At 34.1% G+C, this 25,884-nt stretch overlaps 1 protein-coding gene across 1 annotated transcript in view; it reads right to left on the bottom strand.

Annotated features, from left to right (window-relative positions):
* sli (slit guidance ligand) overlaps positions 1 to 25,884 on the bottom strand; it is a 290,993-nt gene that overhangs the window by 53,331 nt on the left and 211,778 nt on the right. Inside the window, exon 5 of the mRNA XM_089644128.1 lies at positions 3,958 to 4,101. Coding sequence (XP_089500254.1) covers positions 3,958 to 4,101 — 144 coding nt within the window. The remainder of the gene's footprint in view (positions 1 to 3,957; positions 4,102 to 25,884) is intronic.

The following is a 25,884-nucleotide window of genomic DNA, read 5'->3' as shown; positions in this document are numbered from 1 at the left end:
GTATGAAGGCTAGACCTTTTTTTTAAAGCTAATAAATATTACAAGTTAATAACTAGCAAAAAGGTCTAAAATTAGTTGCCTTTTGAAACTCTCAAAGTTATTAACACCAAATATGTCGATAAGTTTACAATATTTGTTTGCGCAGTGATGAATTCTTGGAATTGGTGAGTACAAAGAGTAGTTAGTATTGAGGTTATTGTTACATTTAAAAGTGTCTATGCTTCGAGTTTGTCTGGCAGGTACATTCATATAAATTAATTCCAATAATTCAGGGCTGTCAATGAGAGATTTGATAATTTTGAATAAAAATAATATATCAGTTAGAACTCTTCTATCCGATAGTTTGAGAAGTCTGGTTTCGGTACGTAAGTTATTATAATTTATAAATTCAATGGGAATATTCATTTTATTATAATTGATGTACCGAAGAAATTTATTTTGTACCTTTTCTAAGGCTTGAGAATGGACTTTGTAGAACGGTGACCATACTGTTGAATTATATTCTATTTTACTTCGTACTAATGAGCAGTATAAATGTTTTAAAGTTAACACATTTTTAAACTTTGCCCCCATTCTCAAAATAAAACCGAGCATTCTCATTGCATCGCTAGTAGTTTCATCGATGTGTAAGTTAAACTGTAGACTTTCGTGGAATAAGATACCGAGATCTAGAATCTGTGAAACTCGAAGAAGATTAGCGCCATTAATGAAATAAGAAAAATGAAGAGGATTTTTACCTTTGTAAAAACTAATAATCTGGCATTTACTAATATTTAGTTGCAAATCATTTTCTGAACACCAAGCAAATAGTTTATTCAGATTCGACTGCAAAATAGCGCGATCATTATCATCTTTAATTATTCTGTAGATCTTCAAATCATCGGCAAATAACAGAACTTTGACTTTGCTAAAAATATTTACTATGTCATTGATGAACAAACAAAATAATATTGGGCCCAGATGAGATCCCTGCGGTACTCCACTTGATGCCGCAAATTTTTAAGAAGTGAATGAATCAACCTTTACCGCTAAGTACCTTCCCAACAGATAACTCTTAAACCATTCAAACATGCTCCCTCTCACTCCCAACAATTTTAATTCACGTATTAAGATTCTGTGGTTTACTTTATCAAATGCTTTACTGAAGTCAGTATATATGGAGTCAGTTTGATATGATGTGATAAAACCATTAACGATATCATTAGTGTATAATATTAAATTGGAAAGCGTTGATCTTCCTTTAAAAATCCATGTTGAATTGGTGAGATTACTCGTTTAAATTGAGATATCAACTTGTCTAGTACTAGGCTTTCGAAAAGTTTGGGTAAAAAAGACATTATGCATATTGGCCTATAATTTGTTACTTCGCTCTTATTTCCTTTTTATAAAATTTTCAAAACGTTTTACATAAAATATTTTAACGGCTTACCGTTAGTTACTTACCTTAGTTCTGTTTTCATCAAACTAAAATATAAATAACTTACAACCGTATGGATCGGTAATTTTTTTTTTAAAGTTACGAATTCGTCGGAATAATTTAATGTAATTAAAGCAAACCCCCATTATTACAGTTAAAAAGTAATAACACAAAATCCACTTCAAATGTGATGTAGATTAAGCAGCATCCGTTTGTGCTACAATTTTCCTGACACCGTGTACATTATAATAAATGAAAAAATAGCGAAATAACACAATTTAAGACGATGCACTACGTCGTGTAATATTTAACATTGAGCCGCTATTAATAATAACCCTTACGAAAATGGCGATAAGGTTTAAATTCCCGCTTAACACCATCCGCCATGTTTTAATTTATGCAAGAAAAAAACATGGCCAAAAAGTGCCTTTTATTTTATTTTGTGGATGTTCAGGCATAAATATTAAAAAAAATTTCGATCATTTTATAAATAACATAATTTGCCACATTATACAATAAAATCATAACCGAAAATGGGTTCGTAAGTAGGAGATTTTGAACTTTAAAGCAGTTTTCATAGGCCTTATACATTATTTTTTTTCTGGGCTTATAAAAAGACTTATCTAAAAAAATACTCGATTATTTCAAATGTGTTACTACTTAATGTGATGGATTCATTTTAAATTTGTTACTATAATTATATGTATATGTATATAAGGATTGTATTAGGACATATATAACTATGTACCTACTTAAAATACCGCAATAAACAATATTAACTGCTGTAATATCATCAGACTTCAAAGAAATGCGTACATGTTAGCGTATGTGTACATGATTGCCAAAAAATCGACAACGAGTCTATCTGTCGAGTTTCAGCTCGATCGGATGTCGGGGTGTTGGTTAATTTCCGTTTCCAAGATAGATGATTTTAATAATCATGCTGTACCCTCAGAAGCTTTATCATCTTGGATACGTCACAGGTACGATTGCGTTCTAAATTTAAAAACCATTCTAAATTCAAGTTCGATTATGGAAATTGAAAAAAAATCCGTCCATCCGAAATCCGGACATTTTAAATTAAGTTAAATCTATCCGGATTATAATTCCAATTCAAAAGGAGAATTATAATTGTTTTATTAGATTTACTACAGATGAACAAAGGGTATTTTTTTAAACAATTGTAAATAGATACTAAAAAAAAAACATTGTAACTATATTTTTTTATTTTTGAACTATGGATATTTCAAGACAATTTTGTAAAAATGGGATTTTTCGGAATGTTTACGAGGGTGACCGGATAAATCATCACAGTGAAAATTCATCACATCTTAGGTTAGGTTAGGTTTAAAAAAAATTCATCGTTTCTAATGACTTTATATCACTTTTTAAAAGTGTGTTGAATTGTCACTGTGTTGAGTTATCATGGAACCGTTTACGAGAGATGAAAAGATAAAAAAATCAAGTGAATCATATACTTGAGTCGGGCCATGTCAAGGGTCAAAATAATAGAATTGTATGTATGTGACGATGTGTGAATGTGAACGAGGCAAGAAGTGTGTGTCAAGATTGAGTTGTTTGGTAGTCCGACCTCTCTCGAGAAACAACCCGATGGTTATTTAGATTTGTGAAAAAATCGTTTTAAGTTTTTGCTGATCAAACACGCTTTCTGCTAGCTTAATGATTTTTTCAACACTTCATAGCTCATGATGGAAACCCGATTCAGAAGATAGTGTTCAAATAACGGGTGGCCAGAGCAAACCGTTATACATTTTTTTTTGATAATTAAACACGAGGAAAAGAGAGAAACGCATGCAATGTCTGTTTCATTAAAAAAATATACGTAAAAGTCGCTATAATTATTGGACACTAGAGTTGGTGCGAACAAGGTAATGTTCTGTGCTTTGGCACATGACTTCTTTAGACAAATTACACATCTGCCCTTATTCTGTACCGCTATCCTAAACGTTATCCAAAGAAGGAGGTGGTGCAACACGGCATAATATCCCAAAAATAAATGAGGACAATGCTTATCAGCCTGTTGACAAACTACACTGGTTGTATAAACGGGTTATTTTTATTATTTGCATAATTATTATACATTAGTTAGGTGAAAAAATCTGTCTCCTATTAAAATATGCACTGCTAAAATGATTAATTATTACAGCTTTATACTTCGATAGAGGCATTAAAAACATCAGCTAATATAACATTAGAGTTACCAATGGTTTGTAATATATTTATAAATGAGTTGTAGCCTGAAATTGTAGTATAACTGTCACAATAATACAACTAAGGAAACCTTGATTTAATGGTATAAAAATATAAATGTTGATTTGTTCAAAATCTCAAATTTCTTAAAGATCAGTTTCAGGGGTGTTAATAGAGTGATTTGAATGGTAGAAAAATCGAGGATGCCCGAGGAATATTAACGCAATATCTATGCATAATTAAAGTCAATATAATGTAGTTTTTTAATAGTAACATTGTGGTATACAGTAGAGAATAGTGGAAGAAGTCGGAGATAATAAAATACTTACAGAATTTCCAAATCCCTGAAGACTTTCAACAATTGGTCGTCAACACAATTCAACTTATTGTTGTCGAGTTGCAAATTCTTCAAAGAATTCAATCCCCGAAGCACTTTCTTGTTGATGGCTGTCAACTGGTTGTGACTTAGATCCCTGGAAAAAGAAACAAACATGTTAATACCGTATGAAAAAGCTTGAGAAAAAGTTATGAAGAATCTTGGACAACAGAAGAATTTTTATATGTATATAAACAGTGTTCAAAAGCTTCCTACTTTGGACTCCATTTACTCAAAAACGAAAGATCAATTCAAAAAAGTTACGCAACAAAATCCATTCAAAATTTGAAGTAGATTCACCATAGAGTCACGCTTGTACTACGAATTTCCGGAAACCGTGTATATAAATATTATGAATATTCGAGCTCCGAATTTTTGATCGTGTAATATTACTGAAGTACATTTAAAAAAAAATTATTTAACAACTTAAAAAAGAAGAAATACAGTGTGTGGCAAGCCTACGCACGACGGAAGTGAAACTTTTAGTATTCTTCTCTCTCTCTTTTCATTTCATATTATTGTTATTCAGATTGCTGTACATTATAGTTTTAAAAAGCATAAATTTATTTATAGGCGTGTTGTTAACAAATGAACGTGAAATAAAATAAAACTACTTATAAATATGTCAATATTAGATTCCTAATATTGACATATTTATAAGTAGCATGTGATTAAAAAAAAATAAAAGTTATAAAAATATGGGATTCAAACCCGGGTCCTGCATAACGAGTGTCGAACGCTCTGCCTCTAGACCGCGAGGAGAGGTATCTTGCGCGACGAGAACCGCGTATAACGTGTACTCCTCAATTGACTTTTAACGTGTAAATTTTCGTTTTCAAACACGGCGAATGAATAATATCACATAACGTCTCGTTAACGCTTTATATAGGGAAGATATATCGGCAGTGTGAAGTCATATCTGTCGTTTTTAAAAATATTTCCGTATATTCGTCCGTATATTAATTAATAATGGGTGTGTTTTTTACTAAAAAAAACTTGTCACGCACGTCTGCGAGAATAATAGAATAATTAGTCGCGTTATCGGCCTTGATTAGTAATTTTAATTATTCAAAATAAAAATAATTAATCAAAATACCGAGCGACTCTACCGGCTCGATTTGTAAGCTATATTTCGACAAAAATATCATATAGGTACCGACCGTTAATTCTAGCCAATTACTCGAGTGAACACCTGCCGGTCTAGAGTCTCACTAAATGGATTTAGACATTTCGGGAGACTATCGGTTAAAATTTAAAAAAATTATGTATTTTTTTTTAATTATTTAAAAAAAGTAGATATTCTTGGAATTAGTGAACTGAGATGGACTGGCAGCGGCATACACCAATATGAGAAGGGAAATCTATACTACTCAGGAAGTGACCCACAGGACAGAAACCGTCGAAACGGAGTTGCTGTATTTGTCATGGAGAAGTATGTAAAATTTGTTAAGAATTTTGTACCCATCTCGGACAGAATAATATTATTACAATTACACTGTCAACCCATCAACATGAATATTATTCAAGTGTATGCACCAACAGCGGAAGTGAGATATGATGGTGATGTGGAATCTTTTTATGACTCACTAGCCAGTACATTGCAAAGTTTGAAAGGAGGAGAAGTCAATTTTGTCATTGGAGACTTAAATGCCAAAATTGGTGAAGGTCGCCGCTCTCATATAGTTGGTGAATATGGCTTAGGCATAAGCAATCAAAGAGGTGATAGACTATATGAATTCTGCCAGGATAAAAATATGGTTGTATTAAATACCTGGTTTAAACTCCCGAAAAGAAGGCTTTATACGTGGAGATCACCCCAGGATGGAACAATCTATGATATTGTCAGGAACCAAATTGACTATGTGTTAGTAGACCATAGATTCAGGAACTCCGTAAAGAGAGTCACCACGTACCCTGGTGCGGACATTGGTTCTGCCCATGTTTTGTTAACTGCCGATATTGTTTTACGCTTAAAACAAATAAAAAAGCCCAAAACCAAAATTAAAATGGAAATCTCGAAACTCCATGAAGAAGTGGTCAGAAATAGGGTATCTCAGACTTTGAACGATAATATTAGGCTACTCCCTTGTGATCCATCGATAGAAATACAAACACAATGGGATAACCTTAAGTCAGTTATACGTGAAACCTGTGATGCAAATTTGAAAGTTGATAAGCAAATTAGAAAAAAGAATTGGATGAATGACCACATTTTGAACTTAATGGATGAGAGACGTAAACACAAACATAATGAGACACAATATAAAAACTTACAAAGAACGATTAGACGTGAAATTAAAAAAGCCAAAGAAGAATGGATGAAGTCACAGTGTGAAGAACTAGAATCGTACAGTCGTAGTCACAATGCATTCAAACTTCACAAAAAATTAAAGGAAATTACAGGCACTTCTAGAAGAATTACTCCATCATGTTTAGTTGACGATTCCAATAAATTAATATTGGATGAAAAAGATATTTTACAAACATGGGAAAAGTATATTCATGATACATTCAAAGATATTAGACCTGACATTAATATTCCCAATGATCAATTGCATGGACCATCGATTTTAAAATCAGAAATTCTTCATGCGATAAAGACTTCAGACAATAGAAAAGCGTGCGGACCAGACGATATTCCAGTTGAGGTGTTGAAGCTCTTTAATGATGAAAATGTTGACTACCTGTTGAGGTTATTTAATTCTATATACGACACAGGGAATATACCCCAAGATTGGCTAAAATCCACCTTCGTGACATTGCCTAAAAAACAATACCCTAAGAAGTGCAGTGACTATCGATTAATAAGCCTGATGAGTCATGTCCTTAAATTATTCCTCAAAATAATACATGCCAGGATACGCAATAAGTGCGAGCAGGACTTGGATGACACCCAGTTTGGCTTCAGAAATGGGTTTGGGACGCGTGAGGCATTATTGTCTATCGATGTACTATTGCAAAAGTGTCGTGACCAAAGGAAGGAAGTTTTTGCCTGTTTTATTGACTACGAAAAGGCATTTGACAGGGTAAAACATGCTGACCTAATGAAAATGCTTGCGGATTGTAACGTTGACACCAAAGACCAGAATTTCATAAAAAACCTGTATTGGTTCCAAACAGCAGAAATAAGACATGGGAATGAGAGATCTAATGCAATTGCCATTCAGCGTGGAGTACGACAAGGCTGTATCCTGTCGCCACTATTGTTTAATCTCTATTCCAACTATGTCTTTAAAAGAGCCCTAAGTAATACTGAGAAGGGTCTTAAGATCAACGGAGTTGTCATTAATAACATAAGATACGCAGATGATACTGTATTACTAGCTGACTGTATCGATGACCTCCAAGACCTATTAAATCTTGTTAATAATGCTGGTGAGCAACTGGGCCTAACAATCAACGTCAATAAAACAAAATGGATGACTTTTGGACGACTAGATCACTCTGAATCAGTGATACAGTTAAATGGTTGCAATGTCGAAAAGGTCGAAAGATTTAGATACCTCGGCAGTATTCTCACGGAGACTCTTGACCCAGATGTAAAGGTTAGGTGCAGAATTGAAGCAGCAAGAACTGCGTTCATTAAAATGAAATCCCTCTTCTGCAATGATAATATCAGCTTAAAACTAAGGCAGAGAATGCTAAAATGTTATGTGTGGTCGGTCTTGTTGTATGGATGTGAAACATGGACCTTGAAAGTAAATACCATGAACAGGTTAGAGGCTTTTGAAATGTGGCTTCACCGGAGAATACTCAAAGTACCATGGACCGACATGATCACCAACACAGAAATTCTCAGGCGGGCTAGAGCAGAGAGAGAACTGCTTAAATTAATAAAAATCAGGAAAATTTCATATCTGGGTCACGTACTTCGAGGGGAGAAGTATCACTTGCTCCAGTTAATTTTGAAAGGCAAGATAGAGGGTCGCAGAGGGCCTGGTAGGAGACAAATGTCTTGGCTGCGAAACATACGAGAGTGGACCGGCATTAGAAGTGTGGAGGAGCTATTCCGGGCAGCGCAAGACAAAGAGACATTTTCAAGAGTGATCGCCAACGTCGGGGGGACCTGATACGGCACATAAAGAAGAAGAAAAAAATGTAGATTTTTTCTTATTTTATCACTTTTCCTCGTATTAAAAAAATCAAAAAGAAAAAAAATAGTTAAAGCGGGGATCGAACCTCGGTTCTTCACGCCGACAAAAGGGCGCTCTGCCTCTAGACCGCGAAGCTGAATTTGGAGAGTGACCTAAACTAGGTATATAATATTAGCTAGGCTCCTATAGCGAAATGATCCCCGTTTTTCGTGACGGTCATGAGTCGGTTTTACTCCGGTCCTCGAAAATGCATAACGCGCGTAAAGAAGATTCACATCAAAAATTGTCTGACTGAGTATTGAGTCTTGCTATCCAGAAACTGGAGTCAACGACTATGCCAACCTCGCCAAATAACGATCGGATAGGACTGAAATTTATTTCGTATATTAATTGCTGTATCAGAGAAATGCGTACATGTACGCGATTGCTACCAGAAGACTGAGGATTGAACCTTTCTCTCTAAGGACTGACGCCAAATTCTAATAGGATGGTAGCGAGATTTATTTCGTATTTTATTTTTTCGTATGTCATCAAATTTCAGAGGAATCTGTTTACGTAAATGCCACGAAAAGTTGATTTAATGCATTTCCATCGACAACGAGTCTATCTGCCGAATGTCAGCTCGATCGGCTGTCGGGAATTGGGTCAATTTCCATTTTCAAGATTAGCGTTCATTAATTACGAAAACAACAGTGAAATTTAAATAGATGAATTGAAAATCTGATAGTATTATTACGCTGGCGTCTGGACGATCTAGGCCCTCTGATTGGTCGAATTCAAATCGTATGTTTCGGGTAAATCCCGAATAGGGGGTCTGCAGGCAAAATTCGACCACTCTGCTCCTCTGGCGGTATAAGAACGAACCAAATGACTGGCGCGTATATTTAAATATGCAGCTAACAATACGCAAAATTACTTAACCATTAACAAGCGTTTAATAAGAAGATTTCTTCTGGAAGCTTATCACTTTGTGATGGCATTATTTATTTTATTAAAACAGAAATAACTTTGTTTACATCATTAATTATATAAAACCTCTACATGTTACATGAACGAAGTTCACCTCATCAGCAGTAAGTGTACATTGAAGTCAAAAATTAAATATAGATTACAATTGGAAAGAAGAAGTGAAAGTAGAAGGGAGGTGTAAGAGTGGGCGGAGTTTATCAGAATTAGGAATTACAATATCATTAGACGGGAAAGACCAGTTGAGTGGTAAAATATTTAAAAGAGAGTTTATTTTATTATATTATCCTGTGAATGACCTAATATATTCCTATTACATGTAACTGTTGTTAGTATCACTTAAACTGGGCGAAGCCCACCCAAGTGAGCGGGTTTTTAACTGCTAGTATATATTATTTCCTTTGTGAAAACTGCTAGTTACAAAAATGAGCTATAAAAAACTACCCAATTACCATCATTACAAACAGTAATACAAAACACTCTGTGATCATATGCAATAAATATCGTGACCTAACATTACAGCATAACAAAAGTCAGTGTTTGACCGAAGCGAAACGAAATAAAAAGAAAAATCATATTATCAAAGCGTGTCAACCGTTGAAAATGTGAAAGGGACGTTAAAACGCTACAACCTTAAAAAAACATTAGTTTTATTAATGTGTAGCCATTCATTTGTCCCCCCTGTGTACTTGTTACGCGGCGCGTGTTACATAGACTATTTTTCTAAGCAGAAAATCTTTCGCAGTACAGTCATGGTCGTAAATTAGGCGAAACAAAACAAAAACAAAAAAAATGCATTTGAATTTGATAAAAGGTAATGTTTTGTTTTAAAAAACAACGAAATTATAGCATTCAAAGTTATAATAGCAAATGCAAACCGGTTTCGTTCGAGTTCGAACGATACATGCATAAAGAAGAGTGTCTGCGACAAATGTACAGTTTTACTTTTAAGGTTCATGAAATTTTGCACACTTGACCTTTAAATCGAGATGAAGGTCACAGTCTACATGAGATTTCGAAAAACTATCATTTGATACTTTTGATGAAATTTTGCACGCTTGACGTTCATCCGATTTCGAAAAACTCTCTATCTAAGTCTACAATTTTATTCAGCATTTTACACACTTGACCTTATAACAGCATATGCAAACCGGTTTCGTTCCAGTTTGATGTTTATTTTTAACGATAGATACTTAAGGAAAAATGTCAAATCTATAGTTTTACTTCAAGGTTGATGAAATTTTGCACACTTAACCGTCAAAAAAATAGGAAGATAACCGTCTTCATTAGATTTCGAAAATCTATGCGTAATGCCCTGGATACAAAATAATATATTCCTCTTTTATTTAAAGTTTAACAGAAAACTTATCGATGCTTTCGTTACGGGCCAACAATCAATTCTTACACAATTTGGTTAAAGTTTTTTTTTTTAAATCGTAGCGTTTTTGCATTCCTTTCTAAAGAGGTAAGGTCAAAAATAACAAATCCTGTGAAAAATGTCGGATTTTTAATGCTCCAATTTTTCACCCCTGTGAGAAATGTCCGTAATTCTGATTATTAAAATCTAACCAGGATCGTAGGGAGAAATCATGTTCTAACTGTAAGGACGAAGAAACATTATCAAATAAACTAGAACGGATCCGTGAAAAATCACATAAAACATTAGAGAAGAAAGAGAAAAAAAATCATAAATATATACATTATATATGTTAATATTATTCGCCCATGTGGGCTTTTTAATATGCAACCCATGCAGAAGAATAGTTTTATGCTAACCTTAATTGTAATAATTACTGAGGTATGTTATTATAGCTTTCTTATAACTAAACTTCCGTGCAAACACATCTACAATATCTTCTAAAGCATTACCAACTACATGCAATTTAGGTACAAGCGAGAATCTATATGATCCAGTCCTGATATTGCTGTTGCAATTAAAAGTAATTTTCGATAGAGTACTTCTAGTTGCTATGTTGAATACTCAGTAATCTACTCGTAATAGTAATCGACTGTAAATCAGGGCTGTATATAATTCAATAAAAGTCGTGCGAACTAAAGAAAAATATAAGATTTTTAATTTGTATGTGTTTTTAAAGTATCTGATATTACGGAGAATGAAGCCAAGAATTTTTAATCATTTATTCGTCACTGTATTGTGTGAGAAAGAAAATTAAATTTGGAATCAAAAATTATCCCAAGATCAATAATATCATTTACAGAGATGAGAGAAACATTGTTAATTTTATAATGAAAGTTGATTTATCCTAAAAAATCTTATTATGTGATATTTACTAATGTTTAAATAAAACGAAGCCCGCGAACGAATTATAAGTGGCCCGCGTGAACCATTTAACCATTTTCAAAAAACCCGCCAATTTGAAAAAGTGTCGCGGGCCCGCGGTAAAACAAACAATGCAGCTTGCGCGCGGTCACCAGTGTTGCCAACGAAAAATTGTTGTGGGGAATCACATATGATGTTTTTGGGTGCGCGGAACTTTTTCTCAGCGAAGTTCCGTAACAACCCCCCCCCCCCCCATGGATTTCAATTATTTTGTGGGGAGGACTCATTTTGAATTTTGTGGGGAATTATGTTTTATAGAAATTCTCTAACAACCCCCCCCCCCCCATGGAAATAGGAACCGTCAGGTATTTAGTGGCCCGCCAGTGATTCAAAATCGTCAATTTCGCCCAACTGTTAAAAAGGTTGGGCAGCCTTGATCTATAGTTTTTATAACTTTAAAGAGTTTTAAAAAAGCAACATACAGTAACAAATTAAGTAACCATATCATTAATAAACAGTAAAAATAGTTATTATTTTTCGGAATAACTTATTGAGTAAAACCTCAAATTATAATATTTAAATATTGAAGACAATATTAGTGATTTTTTAAAAATCACTAATATTGTCTTCAATATTTAAGTAAAAATAGTATTGGACCTAAAGGCGACCCTTGAGTAACACCGCTTGTAGCCATTAATTTGTATAATAGATTAGAATAATTTGTTACTTGAAGATTTCCATTATTATCTGGTAATACGGTACAATTTATAGAATCATAATTTTGTTAGTAAGTAAGTTATTACTAAAATTGTGTAAACCGGAGTACGGCGGGCGATTGGCATTTCCCCCTGGTATTTCAAAGGTTGTAAAACAAAATAAAAATATTAATAACTACAGGGTTTTCCAATAAGCGGATATTAAATCGTAAAAGATCAATGGTTTCGTTGCTTGTGTGGCACGTAGCGCCGTCTTGTTGAAAGTAAACGTTGTCCAGATCAATACCATCCAATTCCAGCCATAAAAATCATTAATCATCTCTCGATAGCGCAATCCATTCACCGTAACTGTTGCTCCAGCCTCATTTTCTAAAAAGTAGGGTCCAATGACTCCGCCGGACCATAAACGGCACCAAACAGTCACACGTTGGGGATTAAGAGGCTTTTCAACAATAACTCTTGGGTTTTCCGAGCCCCAGATGCGACAATTTTGCTTGTTGACGAAGCCACCGAGGTGGAAATGGGCCTCATCACTCAAGATGATTTGCATTTGATTCACTTAAGTGAATTTTAATAATTTCAATGCGTTGTTGAAGCATTTATCTTTACATTGTTATTAATGGCGTAGTTTTTACTTTTCAAATGTCAAAAAATGACAGCTTCAAAAGAAACATCTACCAAAATAGCGGGCTATTCAAAATAACACCTCTTATTGGAAAACCATGTACATCACCTCCATAGATTTTTCATCATAATACTGCCGAACGAAAAAATGATTTTTAACGTTGTTTTTAGCGGTTTATGAAATTTTTAATATTTTAAAATTCTTTTGATCTTTAGAAGTCTTTGAGACTTTGGTTTAATTGTTGAAAGGAGGTTGCGTAGGAAAATCAGTGAAAGATTAGCATTGAAAATCATCCAAGTTTTTTACGGCTCATAAAAAGCCTTTTCTTGAAGGAAATGATTATAATATCGATGGTTATTATATTATGACGAGCTCAGTGGCACAGTAGCAAGGTCATGGAAGAAAATTATTTATTGGATAACCAACACAGAGCCCGGGTTCATAGGATGAGGTGTGTTCAGGAGACGCCTGCCCGCCAGATCGGGAGAGGCTGCTTTGGGGAGACCCTTTGATCTCTCCAACTGGTATCTCGACCCATCGCCTTGCGCAACAGTGAGAGGGATATATTCATACGTCAGTTTTAGACACACTGATTTTTAGATTCCTACACAATCCTCATACCTCTTACCTTACTTCTTTCCTTTCTTTCCTTAAAAAAAATCTTCCATGCAGCATCCAAAAAATGACACAGGCGTTAATGTGGGGTTAAAATAAACCAAGTTTGACAGTAGAGCTATACAATTAGGGGCTCTTTTGCGTACTAATACTCGTCGAAGCGTGTTCCACTATTAGACCGGATTTGGTAGTTTTATTTAGAGCGTTGGAAGAGTTGGAGGTCAGTTGGAGGTAAAATAGTTTAATAAATTCTTCGCTTCATGTCTCATCTAAATATAATACATCATTGGATTTTACAGATGTGAGGCTGAAGGAGTGGGAGGCAAAAAAGATGAGAAAGAGGAAGGTGGAGAAGTACCTGGCTATTCAGATGTGGCCTTCTTACACGGCTGTAGCAATTTCAACCATCGTTTTAATTTTGTATATTAATATTTCAATTTGGAGACGCTGAGAGTATCCACATTGTAATCCATTTGATCGCGACTTCTGCATTCGTAGTCAAGAACCTTACCCCTCGAACACGGAGGCGACTTCACGATGGCTTTAGCCGTGTTTATTGACTGTAATTGAATACTCTTGTCATGTAACATTGTTTTTCCCTTGATTGATTAAATCACGGATATTATAATCATTTCCAAAAAAAGGATATTTATGAGCGAAAAAAATATTACCTTGCTAATATTTCCTACGCAACCTTTTTGAGGAAATCCCACGAAAGTGGCGCTATGGAAATATTCCAACCACTGGGAACTATTAATATTATCAGTAATTTAGTAGATAACAACAATAATTTTTTTTTAAATTTAAGTAATTATCAAATAAGTATTATATTTGATAATTTTTATAAAACTTTCAAATTCTTCAATATTTGTGTTTCATCGTATTATTTTTGCTTGTGCCAAAATGTGAGCAAAGAAAGCAAATAAAAGCAAAGGAATGAAAAGAAAGGGAAACACAAAAGAACAATGAGTTATTTTGTACGCACGAACCTTTAATTGCTGAATGTTTATATTTTTTTATTTAAACGATCTAAAAATTAGAAAAAATATTTTTTATTTATCAATTTTAAAAATAAGTTTCTACTAAAAACTCGTGTGACAGTTTTAAGTTAATAATCAGTTAATATTTTATGATAATCTTTATCACCATGCATACCCAATTTCTACTGATTTGATTTGATGGAAGTTTTTAAGTTCCAAAAAAATATATATGTTATTTTTAAAGATAATATCTATACATTTGTTATGTTAATTATATGAAATTCCCTCGATAGAAAAAATTGCAAAGTAAGCTTCGAAAATTATTAAAAACACGTTTTGTTCTGGTATTTAATATGTTAGAGGCATGAAAATTCACAGCGTATCTTTAAATGCAACTAAAGCATTTGTCGAGAGATTTTTGCTCTATTTCAAACGACTCGTGTTTTATTAAATATTTTCGCTTAATTATTATCGTTTTTTTTAATATTAGTGCACACCCCTAACATTTGTATTTACATTATATCCCTTTCAAACCCTTTTTGAAATCTTACTACGGGGCGTAAATTCAATATCTGTTCATTATGAGAATAATCAATCCATTTTTTTTTATTTAAAAAGAAATCGAGAAATGCGAATTTTGAATTTTAAAAAACGTGTAATACTGAAAAATCTCTTAAAATTATTAGTAATCCGGTTAAAAACGGGACTGCTTCCTAATAAACTTTTAGTAATATTCGTGATAACACGTGTTCCTTCATTATAATATATAGAGGAGATGTACCGAATATGGCATACGTCCCTAATATGAGATGGTCATGTTTCTCAAAATGTATGCGAGAACAGCTTCTATAACCCAGCGTTCCCTATTCCCCACCGAACGATCTTGAACATGTCAGTACTCGTTCGGACGCCGGCCACAACACACGCGCCTGAGAGAGTGATCAAGTTTTTGTGCCACACCGGTATAATATTTATGTAAGTTTCACTTTATTCTTTCTCAAAAGATTTTCTCCACAAAATTGACAATCTTTCTCTGATCGACCAAATTATTATTTAAATTTTATGTTTTAAAAATGTTTTGAAGTTAAATTCAAGTAGATTTTGTTCTATAAATATATTTGTTTGAATTGATCTTGTTCCAAATATGGGATTTTTGATGTCCCTAATATGGAATACTATCTCATATTAGGAACAGTGTTTCCAATATGGAATTCTAGTAGAACTAAATTTCTTTTTTGATATTCCAGGTTTATCTATTTTGGCCTACACTAACCTCAAAATGTCGAAGACAAAACAGCGGAAGACGTGGGATAAAGAAAAAATGGTTAAGGCTATGGAAGCTGTAAAGACGAAGACCATGGGTTATCAGAAAGCCGCTATTCCTTACGAGGTTCCTCGAAGCACTTTATTCAGATTATGCAAGCCGAGCGCTGAAGAAGATGCTGTTGAAGCTGCGCTGGGACGAAAGTCAGTCTTGGGACCAGTTTTAGAGGGACAGTTGCGGGATTACCTATTAGAAATGGAAAAGCGGTATTACGGACTGACAAGGAAAGATATCAAAAGACTTGCATATCAACTAGCAATTCGCAATAATCTACAGCACCCATTTAAAAACGAAACAGCTGGGAGAAAATGGTTAAAAGGATATTTAAATCGCCACAAGGAAATTATTTCTCTTCGTAAGCCAACAGGCACATCGTTTGCTCGCGTTAAGGGATTTACTGAAAATAATGTTCGTTCATTTTTCGACCTTTTAGAGAAGGAATATGAGAAGAAATCCTTTCCCCCATACCGAATTTATAACGTCGACGAATCAGGCCTATCGGTGGTGCAGTCCAAACTTCCAAAAGTTGTAGCTATGAGGGGGAAAAAACAAGTCGGTGCCATCACCTCTGTGGAAAGAGGATCACTTATAACGATTTGTCTCAGCATGAATGCCGCCGGAGATTTCGTTCCGCCAATGATAATCTTTCCCCGGAAAAAAATGAACGCTTTACTTATGAAAGGAGCACCGGCAGGATCCATCGGAGGATGTCATCCATCAGGGTGGATCCAAACAGAACTATTTACGGACTGGTTCCAGCACTTCATCGAACATACGAAACCAACTGAGGAAAATCCGATTCTGTTAATCCTTGATGGACATTATAGTCACACACGCAACATTGATCTTATAGATAAAGCTCGAGAGAATCATGTCACCATTCTGTGCATACCTCCACATTCTACCCACAAATTGCAGCCCCTCGACAAGACAGTGATGGGAGCTTTAAAGACGTATCACAGTGAAGAAATTCGGCAATGGCTTCTGATGAATCAGAGGCCTTTGTCAGTCTTTGATATCGTGGAACTTTTTGGAAAAGCATACCTGAAAATACAATGTGCAGCTTTAGCCGTGAACGGTTTCAAAGCTACTGGAATTTACCCCATCAACCGGAATATCTTCAGCGAGCAGGACTTCCTAGAAAATGAGGATCAAGAAAATGATTGTCCCAACTCAATCAGTATTTCAACTAGCACGTCTCTTCCATCTGCTGATCCCAAGCCTGTCCTCGTAAGCCCAAATATAATTGCACCCTACCCAAATAAGAAAAAGACAGTTTCCACTAGAGGAAGAAAAGCAGGAAAAACTTGCATAATTTCGTCGTCTCCTTATAAAATTGAGCTGGAAGGCATGCAGAAGAAAAGGGGCATTGTGAAAAAAGGCACGGTTTTTTCTATTGTTTTACTTTTCGTCCAAAATGAAGACCTTTTTGAGTTTATTTTAATATTTCGTAAACATTTTAAGTTACATAGCTATATTTCCAAAAAATTCAATGTGTAATACTCAATAAACGATTTAATTATAATTAATGGGATATTTTTTAGCTAAGCTATCCCATATTCGGTACTTCTCCTCTAATAATGACGTAATGCGAAAATGTTATGACTATTATTAACACATGTTCCGATATCGTGACAATTCATTGATATTTTACTAAAAGTTTATAAGGAAACCTATCAATTCATTCGTTAAGGGCCTGCAATCCCGTATAATAATTTGAAGCAATTCTCAATAAATTATCAGTGTGTTTTCTCCGTGTAGGTATACATACAATATCAAAAATAAGAGTGTTTGTGGCGGGCGACGTGGTTTTGTTTTTTATTCAAATCTACAGTTTAATTCCGAGATTAATAAAATTTTGCACAATTGATCTTCAAAACAAAACTTCCCATCCCCTTTTCCAGTCGCTTAAAGCAAAATTTTGATACTTATTGATGGAATTTTGCACACAAAATTAATGTCTTGGTATATCTGATTACGAAAAACTCTACGTAAAGCCCCGGGAACGCCGGGGACATCAGCGAGCTAATTGCCTACGTAATAAATTGATAAAAATCCCAAAATTATCAAAAAATATGACAGTTCTTGGTATCTGATAATTAACGGCTAAACCAAAACTAAACGCCAAAAACCATCTTAAACTATAATGTATTACCAGCCTTCACAGGATTGAAGTTGGCAACACAGTATGACATCTTAAACACAATCTTTGCACAGCTTCCCTGATGATACTGTAATGTTATCAGATACGTTAGCTAAAGAAGTAGGTAGCGCAGCACGGCATGATACCCCAAAAACAAATCAAAATAATACTTTTGGCTGTGATAATCTCAAATATCAGGTGTTTTTTAAGTCGAGATTTTTCAAATAAATTATTTTTCTAAAAAGGCGTGCGTCCTTTACAAGTCGAGTTCAATAAAAAAAGTAACACAAAGGAGCCAAAAAAAAATAAAGGCGCAGAAATGCGAAAGCTGCCGTAAGGCGTCAGCTGGCGGGCAATTGTTTTTTTAGCGCCAAAAAAAGCGCGGGAAATCTCCCTCCCTTTCTGGTGACAATGGCCGCCTTTCGCGCCAAAAGCGACACCTGGCGGCGACGGACGAAATCCGTCGTTAAGTTGTTTGGAAAAGCATAAGCTAAGGACAGATTGTTTCGCATAATTTGAACATTTCAACAATTTTTTCAAAAATTGATTTTTGTGAAGGTTCCATTCAGGTTCTGTTATTATAGCATTATTGGCAAGTTGTTTCAAAAAACTAAAATGATGAAACAATTGAATAGAACCTTCACAGAACTTGAATATTAACATTAAAATTTGATGAATTTTTCAAATTCGGTGAAACAACCCAAAGGATTGGTTGTTTGATAGAATTTGAGCAATTTATCAAATTTCAACGTTGATTTGCGAGTTCTGTAAATATCCTATTCAAGTTCTGTTATTATATCATTATAGACCAGTTACTTGATAGAACAGAAATAATAAAAAACTTGAAAATTAAAATTAAAAAAACTACCCGTTCTTGGGAAGGATTATTTCACAGAATTTGAACAATTCATTAAATTTAAAAGTTGATTTTTAAGTTCTTTAAAGATTCTATTTAAGTTATGTTATTTTTTCAGGTTTAAAACAACCTTCACAAAACATGAAAATGACCATTGAAATTTGGTAAATTCAAGTTTTATGAAACAACCCGTCATAAATAAAAATAATGATTGCGTTCTAAGTACTTTTGATTAGTTTTTTGGGATTTTTTAAAATTGTGCAACGCTTTAATTACTTAATACAACAGGGCGAAACTGAGGGCATATTCCGCTCTGGAACGTGCCGCAAATATTTCATCACATAATGCAAATTAATTAAATAAAATTTAAGGCGATGCACTACGTCGTGTAATATTTTAAATTGAGCCGCTATCAATAACAACCCTAACGTAGATGGTGATAAGGTTTAAATTCCCGCTTAACACCATCCGCCTGTTTTGATTTATGCAAGAAAGAAACATGGCCAAAAAGTGCCTTTTATTTTATTTTGTGGATGTTCAGGCATAAATATTTATTTTTTTCCGATCATTTCATAAATAACTCAATTTTCTACATTATACAATAAAATCATAACCGAAAATGGGTTCGTAAGTGGGAGATTTTGAACTTTAAAGCAGCTTTCATAGGCCTTTACATTATTTTTTTCTGGGCTTATAAAAAGACTTATCTAAAAAATACTCGATTATTTCAAAGGTCAAGATGTATTCTACTCGCAGTATTTAATTAAAGCATCTGAAACATTTCTAGGCGACCAAATTTTCAAACCAAAAATTTACTACGTATGGCATCGCCTTAAAGAATGTTATTCAAGTATACTTTGTATTACGTTGATGATTTTCATTGAATTGTTTGTTTATTATAAGACATCTCTTTTAAATTTTCGACATCGTTACGACATTTCTGTGGCGGGCTAGTGGCTAATTTTGATTTTAAAAAAAAATTGTTTGACTGAGGATTGAACCTTCCTCCCCAGGGACTGGAGTCAGCAATGCTAATAACTGAGCAAAATCTAAATTGGGTTGGATCGACATTCATTTCGTGTATTAATGTCATCCAATTTCAGAGAAATGCATGTCTGCATGTGTATGCTTGATTACCACCAAAAGTTGATAGAATGTATTGTTATCAACAACGAGTCTAACGGCTGAGTTTCAGCTTGATCGGATGTCGGAAAGCGGGTTAATTTCTAATTCCAAGAATCCATTTCATTAAAAAATCAAAAATCGGAAAACAAAATCGTAATTAAAATATAAGCAGAATTCTTGCCTTAACAGACTATGCAATAATTGCAAAAGCGTATTATCCAAGGTTGATTTTTTCAGTTGCGAACTTACAAAATACAAGAGGTCCTTAAAAGAATATTTCTTTGATGGTTTGTGAATAATATCAGGTATTTCTGCTTATTATTTACCCGAATTGTGTGTGTTTGGTATAAGGGAGTTTTAAAACAATTTGTTATTGACATTATTGTTGCAGTAAAAATAGTTTTAGTTCGTGTGACTCTATCAGGGACATAAAATTAAATCACTTAACTAAACTATATGAAATTTATGAATATCTTATGGTAAATTCAGATATAAATCTAATCTTCTAAAAATAATTACTCTTGCAAGACATCAATACCTTTGGCAATAATGCATGACTGTCATTAAAGGAATTGATAATTTAAAAAAGAAAAATGACATCAGATACTAATCGTCAATAATAATCATATTATTTGGCTAATTTATTTAGCGCCGTTTTCGTGAAAAATCACCCCAAGGGCGCTGTACAGATATATTTATTAAATTACAAATACAGCTTGGTTACAACTAGAATTCATAATAACTAGTGACTTACATGTAAGACTTACGACTAAGGCCTATAACTACTGTCTTAATGACATATATTTACATAATATGTAGAAACTTACAACTAAGTTTATTATTTTGGCAGAATTCTTGCCTGAACAGACTACGCAATAATTACAATAGCGTATTATCCAAGGTTGATATTTTCATTTGCCAACTTACCAAATACAAGAGGTCAATAAAAGAATATTTCTCTGATGGTTTGTGAATAATGTTTATGTCTCTATTATGATTTGATTTATATCTACAACCTCTCTCCATGGCTATAAATTATTTTTTTGTAAATTTTTTGTTTTATATAATCCTTTGTTTTGTATAAATTTTTTAATTCATATTCCTTTCTCACAAATTTAAATAACTTATTCCATATTATGCTGTCTCAGTTAAAGTCACAAGGAGGAAATCCATAATTGGTTTTATTGTACTATATAATACTTATGTACAAACTGATTAAATGTAAACTGTCGATTTCCCGAAAATTAATAAATAAATAAGTATTTAAAAATAGCGGTCCTCGCGATGCTTTGCTATTTCTTATGTCTTTCTCAGGCGTCTACGACTTCTTTCGCCATTCACTACTATACACCACAATGTTACTGCTAAAAAAACTATATTAAATCGACTTTAATTCTACTCTGTATCTCATTCCATAGCTAGGATATTGCGTTAAGTATTCCTCAGGCGTCCTCGACACCTTCTACCATTAAAACCACTCTCTAAACAATCCTGGCACTAATAAGAACTAAATTTGAAATTTTCAGCGATATCGGTTGACTACTTTTCTTGTTTAGCGAGCGCAAACATACGCAGGTTAGATTATTATATATATATCACAGACATATGAATATATAGACTAGAAATTAAAGGTGAGGGGTAAAATCAACTGTTGAAGAACGAAGGGGGTAAAGCTGACTGTGATTCGTCAATAAATCAATCTGACAGTATATAGGCATCTCGCATTATAATATCACCATTTAGTTCTTAAAAGTAAAATCTGCTTTTGAATGAATAGACATTTCTACATGGGAGCGCAAATTACTCGCCACGTTATGAACAAATTTGCGAAGTCCAAATTCGGCAAAAAAAAAAACTTCTATTTTCAGAGTCGAATATTTTGTTCACGTATTTAGTTAAGACACTTTTATAAGTGTTCATAATTTGCTTCCCAGTAACAACGATGCGCACACTTGAGAATCGCTACATTCGACCAATGTTGGCTCGATGTGATAGTATATGTTTCTACAACTGATTCATATTATACGACGTGAATAAGCTTAAAATGATGCTTACATATGGAATGTAATACGACAATTGGGTTTATTCTCTTTTTCACATCTATTTTTACAAGTTTTCATATCACAAGCCACTATTTTGCCGTGTTATTTCATAAAATGTCTCGACCATAGCTCGACGCTAGTTCGAACAAGAATGATGACGTCACGTTTTCTAAATTCACTTGAGGCCATACGCGAGCACAGCCGGCTCCAATGGAACCGGTATGGGGAGTGGGGAATAATAAGCTTTTAATCACTTAGGGCAAATCTACTAATATTCATATGTCTATGATATATATAATAATTAAGAAGATGATGCTACAAAGTGACTATGCTATTATTTTCGAAGTAAATTAAATTTGTGCAACAGGGATATCAACTCGCGACTTCAGGATTCATGGTCGAGAGTCGGAAGTCGTGAGCGTTACTCCTCAACCACGTTATTAAATTATTATTTTTTGTATATTCAAGTTTTATTTAATTTCTATTCGAAAGATCCGCAAAAGACGCCCGTAAACACTCCGTAAAGCTGTGAGAATAAACTCCCTCAATACTATACAGCCCACAGCCTAACCCGTTGGGGATTGCAAATAATGTACAATGCAGTGGACCGAGAGAAGAGAAGGAAAGGAAGATGAGAGATAAATGCTGGAATATTATGAAACTTGAAGGAGAATCGAGAAAAGATACATTCGCTTCAAAACACAGGAAGATTTTGTTGTGAAACTTATTTTGGCGCGCCTTTTAACGACGCTCTTTTTAACATTTTTAACATCGGCTCCACGCGGAGGAAAAAAAATTCTCCAGGGCCTATGCCATCTATAGGGATGCGGTGCGGAGGTATTTTTAAGGAAAGGAAGATCTGTCAAGGAAAAAGGTAAGAGGGGTGAGTAGGAATCGGGAGTGACAGACGTATATATCCATCCCTCCCACTGCAGTGCAAGGCAATGTGTCGAGAGAGTTCGGCAGGAAAGGTCAAAAGTCCTTGAAACAAATTCTCCTGCCCACCAAGACCGAGACAAATCTTACCCTACGAACGCGGAAACCCCTGCTAAGTCATCAAAAGTAGCAAACCACTTGGGTTGACCTATGTTAGGGGTGTTGGTCATCCAATAAATGGTTCAAGGGGCAGCGGTACACATACCCGTCTCCAAAATTATGCAATTGCATGGAACGACGCTTTATTCGGCCAGCCTCGTGACTCGTCAGTACTTTACTTGGCCGCCAAAACTCTGTGCGGTATATCTGCTTCTATTCTCACTGAAATTGGCAATGGATATATTCTAAATTATGTCAATTTTTAATTTGTAATATATTCTTTGTGTATATTTTAATAATAATTGCTTTATTATCAAAAATATTAAGACTTGTTTACTTTCATTCTCACTTCCATCTATATAAATCAATATCCATGTTTCACGTCCTATAAAAAAATATAAGGAAATAAGACTAGCTTGTTTTTACAAAATATTCAACAGCTGTGACGTACTAGATATACGCAAATTATACGTTAAAACACTACTAAACTACATTTTTGACAAAAAAAAAAATTTCAACATACACAAAATAACACTAACAGACCAGTTTGACAAACGTACAAAGAAAACATTAAAAATCCGACAATAAATTCAAGCTTTGGACAAAGACACTACCAATACTATGCTAGAAAAGCTTTCAACAGTGTAAAACTTGAAATTGAAATTGAGGAAAATAAAAATAAATTCACACACAAAATTACAAAATGGATTAAAGAACGAAAAAGAAAATATTACCAAAATGTCATAGCATAAAATAAAAATAAAACCTACACTTAACACACAAAACCAATATAAACACACATCACTCACAAACACACAAGATTATATTTTAAATGTATTATTTTCTCTTTAAATGTATTATGTAGATTATATTTTCATATTATAAAATGAAGGCCTCAGCACGGGCAAGCCACCCAGTGAGGCCAACATTACTGGAAAACTTTGAAATGTTAAAAATATTGAAATTCGATTGAATTTCATTGAAATGACAATTGTACTGCCAAAGAACGAAATGAATCCCAAATTCTATAGGTGCATTATGAATATCAGCACCTATGGGAACATTCGTCGTATTTCTTAGGTTCATACTAAACACCAGTGGCGCCAGAGCGGCAGATCTGCAAACATTCGAAATCTTCCAGCTGCCTGAGTGCGCAGCACCTATGAAATTTGTTAACATCAAATTTACAAGTAATATTAAGAATCAACAGATTTTTTCTGTGATTATCGGGATTTAAATTGTTAATTTATTTTTTAACGACCTTCAAAGCAATGCAGGGAATGGCACAAACTTATATATTGGCATTTTGTGTCGACAAGATCTAAGTGATATAAAGCTTAACTGGAGTCAGCAAATCTTAATGCTGTTAAGCGATTAGTTCTGCCCTCTCGGTCAAATAAACCCGTCTACTATGTTTGCGCTTTTTATATATCGGCCCAGTCATCTAGAATAAGTTTCTCCCAAATTCTACTAACATCCAGAATTTAGCGGAGTTCGACAGGGTCTTAAAAACCAAATTGATCAAAAAAACCTTTCTATAACTGACGACGATTTTATATCGACTACACGGGCACGGTTTAGCTCGTTAAAGGCATCGATAGATAAGCCGATATTAACAACGAAGTATTTTAATGTAACCATCCTTTTCCCCATGTTCATCCCCTCCACATTGCCTTCAGCTTCAAAACATACCCCAATTGGGATGCAACACGGGGAAGATACTAATTTATTAAAAATATCTTCAAATCATTGGTAATTCGGTAAAAAACGGGATTGCAGGCCGTTTCCTCATAAACTTTTAGTCAGTTCTTTAATATATCGGAACTCATGTTCATCCATCATGCGAAAATATTAGTATTTTTAGTAACACGTGTTACATATATGTATGTTACTACATGTAGTAATATCAGAAAAACTAGCAATTCATTTGTTAAGGTCCTGCAATCCCGTTTTTGACCGGATTACGAATAATTGGAAGAGATCTCCTAATCACAAATAATATACTAGATATAAGGAAACTATTCATTAAAAAGATCATTCAAATAAACTGCATAAAATCCTCACCATGCCACGTAACTCACCCACATAACACAAGGGCAAAATCACAGAATCAACTTCAAGTGCCAAAAATTAATTCAACCTTTGCCAAAAAGCACGAATCCTCCCTAGCACCTTACATCTTCAACACCTTCCTTAAAGAAACCACTTACTGCAACACTCATAAACACCCAAACAGTTTACTTAAACATTTCAACACATGGTTATTACATAAAAAAGGGGCATGCATCAGCAAATTTCTAGCAATCCCTTAATAATAATAATAACATGGAATTTATATAGCGCAGTTTAGTGTCATTTCACTTCAAGTGCGCTCAACTACTCGTATAACAAACTTTAAAAAAAAAATGGTAATTCAGTATTAATGGTTCTTAAAATTATTTCTACAGTGTGCCTTACCCAATAGAGATCTAATATTATAACACTAAATACACTGTTTATACAAAGTGATGACAAAACTTAGAATAACAATAACAGTAGGACAGGACAAAACACGAATATAAAACTAAAACATAACATAAAACAGGAGGCAGTTTGTGCTCAGAAATGAGAATTTTCTGAGCAGACACTTTAAAAAGGTACAATAAGGAGACAACCGAAACCAAACAGTTACCGGAAGTTTTAGAATATGGCTTATTATAAAATATTGAAAAGAAGTTAAAATTTATGAATGGTACGATTTTTTAAATAATTTAGTTTTTAAAGCCCGTTTAAATTTAGCCAAATTCTGGAGATTAGTAAGAGCTGAGGGAAGTCTATTCCAGATGAGCGGGCCTGTTACACTAAAAGAACGGTCATAGTAAACAGCTCGATTTGACCTAGAAAGTTCAATTAGACGATTACTAACATCTAGATCTGCTGACCTTAGAGTAAGCTGTATATTGCTTAAGTTTTGTCGGTCACATAGTTCCGATATATAGGCTGGCGCCATTCCTTGCAATGCTTTGAAGGTCATTAAGCAGATCTTAAACTCTATTCTTTCAGGGCATCGAAGCCAGTGAAGGCGATCCCTTAGAAGTG

The sequence above is a fragment of the Hesperophylax consimilis genome, chromosome 20 (assembly GCF_061612785.1).
Source record: "Hesperophylax consimilis isolate HC1 chromosome 20, BYU_Hcon_1.0, whole genome shotgun sequence".
In the NCBI taxonomy this organism is placed as follows: Eukaryota; Metazoa; Arthropoda; class Insecta; order Trichoptera; family Limnephilidae; genus Hesperophylax; species Hesperophylax consimilis.
The sequence above is the reverse complement of the archived record's forward strand: the minus strand, read 5'-3'. Positions and strand labels throughout refer to the sequence as shown.